Source organism: Lepidothrix coronata, unplaced genomic scaffold (assembly GCF_001604755.1).
Source record: "Lepidothrix coronata isolate B3197 unplaced genomic scaffold, Lepidothrix_coronata-1.0 Scaffold147, whole genome shotgun sequence".
NCBI lineage: Eukaryota > Metazoa > Chordata > Aves > Passeriformes > Pipridae > Lepidothrix > Lepidothrix coronata.
Genome location: NW_016690327.1, coordinates 157,244 through 164,760, shown reverse-complemented (window position 1 = coordinate 164,760; position 7,517 = coordinate 157,244). Strand labels below are relative to the sequence as shown.

The following is a 7,517-nucleotide window of genomic DNA, read 5'->3' as shown; positions in this document are numbered from 1 at the left end:
TATGTACCAGCCTTAAAAGCTCACTACCAGCATTCCTGGGAGATTTCCAACTCCTACAGATCTCTTCTTCTCAACATCTCCCAAAACCCCAACTAGTTCTTTTTATTTTCTGTCTCACCATTTTCACATGAAAACACTGGCTGACATTCCCTGCAGTTACTCCCTTCAATTTATGATTTTAACTGCCCAATTCCTTGGTTACTTTCACAGGGATTACAGTTTTAGGGGACTTCTGCCAGCCCATAATATCCACTTGGCCATACTTTTCTTGCTTTAAATATCAATGATGACAAAGACTTCTGGCTTTTCATCCTCACAGATCTGCATCGCTGAGTAAGTGATGGCTTTGACCTCTGTGCCCTGGAAAAGAGACACAAACCCACGGATTTTCTAAATGATATCCTTTGTCACAGTTCCTAACACACAGTTCTTACCACTTCCCTCAAATGCTATCCAGTTTCATAGACCTCCTCCCCCAAAAAACTGACTAATAAGAAAAATGCCATGCTATTAAAAAAAAAAAAGGAGCTCTTCCCTTATTTTACTGCCTCTTAATGCCACAAATCCCTCCTCTTGCCTCTGACAGACCATCCCCACGTGCTGTGCTAAAACTGACACAGCTAAAGAGCTGGCAGGAGATCAGGATTTGCTTGTGGCAGTTCTTTAGGGGGGAAAAAAGAAGAAAGAAGCAAAAACTGACTAAGCCAAAGGCTGTGCCAGTAGTGTGAAACCCAAACCCACATGCACTTTCTGAATAATGGTTGGTTTTCTGTGTTATCAGCATCACAAAACCAAAGCCAACTGTTGAGTTTTGCTGGTGCTGAGGAGAAGTCAGGCTCGGGTCAACAGTTTAAGGAACACATTCACAAAAAAAAAAACCCCAAAGTTTAGTGCCTGTGATTCCACCCAGTCATGTTTGTACTTGGATCCCTGGAGGACTCTGATTTAAAAGACACCACACCTCCCCCTCCTAAATGGAAAAGATGGACAGAGGAACCACTGCATACCTGTGGGTGTTTGCCTAAAGAGAACTCTTCTCCCCACCTTTAAAAGCAAAAAGAAGAGAGGTTGGAACTTTGGTAGTGTTCACCAAATGTGATAATTAGTTTCACTGATGAGTATAGAGCAGTGAGACTTTCACTTAAAGCCTCAAAGGAAGTAAAAAAAAATAAAAATTCCACCCTCCACTTTTTAGATGATGGTTTAACTCACCCAATTGATCTTATTTTGAATTGCATTCTGTCGATGTGAAGCACTTTCACCTCCTGCAGAAAAAGGGAGAGGAGAAATATTTCAGTCACATCTCCCACCTTCAGGCAGAAAATGTCAGCAAGCCCCACTTGTAAGGCTCATATTTCACTGTTTAGGTGGAATGTAAAACCAGAGAACCTGACATACACTGCTACTTGGAACACCAGGGCAGCAGAACGTGTAACAGCAGCTAATAATTGGTGTTTGTGGTAACAATGCTTTATGATTTCTCGAGTTTTTCTGCCCTGGGAGTTCCAATTCCCCAACATGTTGTGCTGAAACAGAATCAGAGAATTGTGGAGTGGTTTGGGTTGGAAGGGACCTTAAAGCTCATCCAGTCCCACCCCCTGCCTTGGGCAGGGACACCTTCCACTAGCCCAGGTTGCTCCAAGCCCTGTCCAGCCTGGCCTTGTATTTGTCACGTTCCTTTTTTTTTTCCTAAAACACCATTTCTTTCAGAGCTGGTATTATCAGGGAACAGCCTTGTCCTACAGATGGAAAAGGAGCAAACCAGGACACTTACCCTGGGTACAAAGAACTCATTAGCACTGAATTTATACAGCCACTCATCCAGGAGGTGGAAGAGGAGAGACAACATGTCGTGCCCTGCGTGGTTGAAGCAGAGATGTCAGTTGTTGCCTCAGCAAGAACATCCAAACATTTTTTAAGAGGACATCCATCAGATGTTCAGCTTATTAGAAGACTAAAATTAGTGATGTTTAATTAGATTTTAATTAAGTGCAGTGCCACCCCGTGCAAAGATTCAGATTTTTGGTACCTTTTTCCCCTCAGGTTTCATAACTCCCCCCCATGAAAAGTCAACACAGCCTCACCTTCTGCCTCCACCTCCACTGTATCCACGGGTTCCACGGTCTCTGTGTCCGTCATGTAGCCAAACATGGCCATGACACACTGCTCAAATGCCTCTTCCAACGTGTCTCCCCAGGCATGGAGCCTAAAAGGACATGGGACAACTCACTGCACTGGGACAAAGAGAAAGAACCCCAAAGCAACCTGCAGGGGAGCAACCAGAACAATGAGGACGGGGGAACTCATGCAGAGGAGCTGAATGAACAAACAAACAAACAAACAAAAAAACAAACTTGCTTTCCAGAAAGAGAAGGGTTTGTGACAAGAGCTTCTTAGAATATGGAAAATAAATGTTTTACAGCCACCAAGGAAATTCTTCCTTGATATGGCTAATTGATGTCTGCACAAGCAAACTAGGCAGAAGAAATTTGGTTTAAAAGAGGTGAAAGTGAGATTTCAAAAGACATTTCCAAATAACACCCAGGCTTGGTCAGAAGCACCGCTGGAATATTAGAAAAGGAACCGAACATGATTCTGTGTTCTCCCAAAAGCAGAAGCAAAATTTACCCCCAAAACACCCAGTGAGTGACATTTCATAGTTCCACCAGGTGTTACATCTACAACCAGTCCTTGGCAGTTACTCCAGACTTACAGCAGTGCAAGAAATAATGAGTTTATCACAGTGAGAAATCCCAGCTGCCCAACACTTACTGCACATCTGCTGTGTGATCCAGATCTGAGGGGAAGGAAAAAGAGAAAAGCCATGATGCCACCAAAATTATTTAAAAAATTAAAGATTATAAAATATATAACATCAATATCTGGTTCTCTAACAAGAACTTTTTGCACTTATCCTCAGACATGACAAATCTAACTCTGCAGTATATTAGAAAAACTTAGCACAGGGGGAATTTTGGATTATTTCTGCCAAGCATAAAAAACCCCCTGTTTAATGTGATTGTGTGAGTGCCCTCTGTGGCCAGCTCTGTGTGCAGGGTTTAGCTGTTGTAACCCAACAGGCTTCTACAAGTTAACTGCAATAAAAAGGAAACTTTAACCAGGACTGAAGAGTTTATGCTGAAGTCTGCAGGACTGAAAATTATTCATGCAGAGGATGAGATTTGCAAATATTTCCAGCTCAGTGAGGAAATACACCTGTCCACACCCAAAAACACCCATTAGGCAAAGAGAAGAATTCAAAACATAGTAGGTAGTATAAAACAGAAAGCAAACTTTACTAATAAAGCATGATTACCATGTACTGAGATTTACATTTATATTTATTCAGAGGAATGAGAGAAATGCAAAATTACCCCAAAATTTTGGCAGAAACAGAACTAATTTGGGATGCAAAATAAATGCCACACCACGATCACTTCAGCTAAAAGATTGCCCTGATGCTGTTTAGAGAGTTAATGGATTCTCAACAACAGTCTCTAAAGCAAACAAATTCCAGTGCATGTAAAAAGAAGGATAAAACCTCTCCCAGTTATGGAAACTGCGTGACTACTGGAGTATGTCACAGTATCTCTGCTCTGCTATCAAATAAAGATCTGAACACCTCCTAAAAATATAAATTCTACCAGAGGAATAGGCACAGTCCCTCCAGACAGACATGGAAAACACACAGGGATTGGTCTCCTGCCTGAAGTTGGCCCTTGGGCTGCCACCTACTCACTTGACATCCTCTTAGAAGCCATTCCAGGGGTGGGGAAAGGAGAGATAATGATCTTTAAGTGGAGTATGTAGGAGTAAAAACACCACAGAGAAGACCAACACACTCTTGAACGTCTCTTCCTGTATGAGAGAGGCAGAAAAATGTCCTGCCTTGCTAAGAAATGGCTTGGAATTCTTGGGTTTGTGTCTGATGGATTTATGAAGGAACATTTGCAACTACTGTGGTCTGAGATAAATGTTTGATACAGTTCTTTAGGGGTTTTTGTTTGTTTTATTAAAAGAATCAGCAAGCAAAGGGACACGGGACAACCTTGGCACTTGTGTGACAGCCAGATCTGCCACACACGAGCTTCTGGGGCTGAAGGTTTCAATCTAATCTTTGTCCTAAGAGAAAGCTAGGTTTTGGTTTTTTTTTTTTTTCCTAAAGGAAAATCTCCTATAAGTCATGTCAAGGGGTTTTTGGAGGCAATGACACCCAGGGAAAGTTTTCAAGCTGACACTTTAGTAATTTATTTTTACCACGATTTTTTTTAGCACCCAAAGCAAGAAAAGCATTTGTCTGTGACAAAGGAAATTGGAGATCTTTCTCTCTGTGCCCTGCTGTTTTCTGTGCCCTCATGGTTGCAGTGACACACACACACACACCGGATCAGGAAGTCATTATTTTAAATATATATAATTATTTTGAAACTATGTAAAATATATCTAATAGATAAAAATATATAAACTGATATATAAAATACATAAAATGTGTAATAAAATTATAAAATACAAAACTTATAAAATATATAATGAAACATACAAAATATGTAGGAAATTTTTATTATTGTAAATACTCACATTCATATTTCTTACAGAGTGGAGGGTATTTGGCCTTGACAGCCTTCTGCTCCTCTGTCAGGTTGTAATCCCTCTCATCTGCTGCCATGGCCCTGGGATCCAGCTCTCCCTCACTTCCTGGGGGTGGAAAACATGGCCACGTCCTGGAGTGACTCAACCTGCCGACGCTGTGGAGAACAGGGAGAATTCCTCTCAGTTCAGCCTCTCTGCCCTGAGAGCACCTCGGGAACACTCAGCCACAGGCTCAGCTATTCCAAATGAGTCCTCAACACACAGAATTTCAGTTGTTTCTGTCCCAGCTGGGAGGTGGGAGAAGGTGGGAGTTCAATCCCACAGCACTCGCCCCACGAGTGTGTTCGGCCACGGGAGCCAAGGGATAACATTCCTTATGGAAATTGTGGACTTTGGGCTTTCCTGGGCATAATCATGTTTCTCCCTCCTTACTGTGAATGTGCTGAGCATTCCACCTGTCCACAGATAATAAAATACAGCTGTAAAGTGAATTAAACTTTCGTACTTCAGGTGACTGCTCCTGAGTTTTACAGCTCAGCCTACTGTGTATCACACAGCCACCTGCAACACCACTGCCTCCAAAAAACCCCTAGACATGACTTACAGGGGGAAAAAAAGCCTAGTTTTCTCTTAGGACAAGGATTAGATTTAAACCTTCAGCCCCAGAAGTGAATTCTTGGCAAATCTGGCCATCGCACAAATGCGGAGGTTTCCCTGCGTTCCATTTTCTTCCAGTTCTTTTTAATAAAAAAAAACCGGAAAAAACCCAAACAACTGCACCAAACCCCCATTTCAAAGCCTAATTCTCAGAGCTGACCTTAGCAGGTCCACCAGACTCAAACTGAAGAACCTGATTAACTCCAAGGCAACTAATTTTCCTCCTCAGATTTCCAGACATAACCACTGTCACTATTTCTTTTTCTTTTTTTTTTTTGGGGTGCATTTTAAGATTTACCCACAGAGGAGCCCAACACTTCCCCAAACAACGCAAATTATAGATTTATAGACATCCCGTAACATCCAGGCTACTTTTAAACAGGAGCTGGTTCTTAATTCCAAGGCTTAGAAGCAAGATACAGCATTTCCAACTTCAATTTTTAGGTGTGTTGCAGTGAGAAGCCTGAAACTGAGAAGCCAGGGCTCCTCTGGGGAAATAAACCCAGATACTGATTCGATATTTGATATTTGCTGTGCGATTTTAAACCTGTTGGCTGTGGATGGTGAGACCCCAGGTTACCCTCAGCAGCCGACCAGAACCAGCAAATATTACGCCTGTAAAGCTCACCGCCTCACCGAATTGTGTGGGGGTAAAGGAAGAAATTAATGCCTATAGATAATTAGTGGTTATAGATAATTAATGATTATAGATAATTAATAACAAGCCGAGGATACTCGAAGGCGTCAGGGGCAGCCCTAAGCGGAGGGAGGGCGGGCCGCGCCTCGGCCCACACACGCACCGGTCGGGTCCAATCCCGCTCCTACACGCTCTGTGGTGACCGGAGGGAACCGCGGTCACGGTTCTTTCCACTCGGGAACCAGGATCGCGAACCGGGAACAAACCCCAAACCCGCCGCGGCCTCAGCGCGGGGGTCGCGGCCCCTTTAAGACCGCGAGCGGGGGTTGGGGGGTGGGAAGATGGCGGCTCCCGCTGAGGGCAGGGAGCGCTGCCACGTGACCGCGGCGCGCGCTCGCGTCCCCGCCCCGCCCCCTCCCGCGCCTTCGGCGATTGGCCGCGGCGCGGCGGCGGCGGGCGCTGATTGGGCGGCGTTGGCGCGCGAAGGGGTGCGCGCGGCGCCCGGGGGAGCCGCGCCGCAGCGGGGGCAGGAAACAATAGGGAAGGAGCCGCGGCTGTGAAGGCTCCGAGCGCCCAGCGCAGCGACCGCCTCGCCCACCCGCGCCTCAGCCCCGCGCCCCGCCATGGCGGACAAGGAAGGTAAAGGCTCCCGTATGGCCGGCGCGGCCTCCGCCGTGAGGCGCGGGGATGTCCCCCCCCTCCCCTCGCCTTTCCTCCTCGCGGCGTGAGAGGAGCGGGGGCGGCGCCACCAGGGGGCGCTCGAGCCCCCCCCCCACCGTCATGGCCGCCGCCAACTCCCCGCGGCACCGGCCGGGGGGTTCCACCGGGACCCTCCGTGAGCCCCCAGGGGCGGGGTTGTGAGGCCCCCTTCGGTGGGGTGAGGGGAGCGGGGAAGGGCCGTGCCATGCGAGGGGCGCGGGCAGGACGCGGTGGTGCAGACAAAGGTGTCACCGGCCGCTGCCGCGCCACGCGGGGGTGCCCCGGTTCCGTGGGGGTGCCCCGGTTCCGTACGGGAGCTCCGGTTCAGCGGGGCCGCCCTCCCCTTTCCTTTGGGATGCCCCCGTTTCGTAGGGGTGTCCCCCGGTTCCACAGGGCTGCTCCCAGTTCCGTGGGTAAGCTCCCGTTGCACGGGGGCGAACCCCCGTTCCCTGGGGGAGAGCCCCGGTACCGTGAGGCTGCTCCCGTTTCGTGGCACAGCCCCGGTTCCGCGGGCCCGCCCCCGTTCCGTGGGGGTTCCCCCCGGTTCTCTGGGAGTGCTCCCGTTTCCACGGGACATCCCCGGTTCTGTGGGGCTGCTCCGGTTCCGCGGGGGTGTTCCCGTTCCCCGGGTGAACTCCCCCAGGTCTGCCCGCCCCCGTTCTCTTCCTCCCGCGGCGGAGGCTGGTGGCAGATGGGATGAGAAAAACGTGTGAGAGCAACCAGGCAGCAGAAGGAGCCTTGGAAAACTGGATTTTTGGGAACTACTAGTTCAAGGCTGCGCCCAGACTGGCCTGTTTAACAGCGGTTGGTGGGTGTCCTGCTTTTAAACGTTGTTACACGTCTGGGCTTTGCCTCCGTGGTGCCCTGTGCCCTAAGTTTTAAAATTTTATTGTGCTCCTGCTGACGACATGATCATCATTGAACCACCACAGAA

The 7,517-nt window shown here is 47.8% G+C and overlaps 2 protein-coding genes across 3 annotated transcripts in view; one reads left to right on the top strand and one right to left on the bottom strand.

The window, feature by feature from the left end:
* Nucleotides 1-6: 6 nt before the first annotated feature.
* On the bottom strand, nucleotides 7-6,256 carry ZBTB8OS (zinc finger and BTB domain containing 8 opposite strand). Its single transcript, XM_017828241.1, has 8 exons — nucleotides 6,048-6,256; nucleotides 4,579-4,745; nucleotides 2,773-2,797; nucleotides 2,085-2,206; nucleotides 1,775-1,857; nucleotides 1,213-1,265; nucleotides 1,008-1,044; nucleotides 7-360 (listed from the first exon to the last, which is right to left on the bottom strand). Exons 2-8 carry the CDS (start codon nucleotides 4,664-4,666, stop codon nucleotides 274-276), a joined length of 495 nt encoding a protein of 164 aa, XP_017683730.1. The 5' UTR covers nucleotides 4,667-4,745; nucleotides 6,048-6,256; the 3' UTR covers nucleotides 7-273.
* Nucleotides 6,257-6,389: 133 nt separating this feature from the next.
* RBBP4 (RB binding protein 4, chromatin remodeling factor) overlaps nucleotides 6,390-7,517 on the top strand; it is a 12,298-nt gene continuing 11,170 nt past the window's right edge. Inside the window, exon 1 of one of the 2 annotated variants that reach the window (XM_017828428.1) lies at nucleotides 6,390-6,523. In XM_017828428.1, the coding sequence (XP_017683917.1) occupies nucleotides 6,508-6,523 (16 nt within the window). In that variant the 5' untranslated portion in view covers nucleotides 6,390-6,507. Of the gene's footprint in view, nucleotides 6,524-7,380; nucleotides 7,392-7,517 lie in introns of those variants that run through there. The other variant, XM_017828432.1, reaches the window with a different exon arrangement.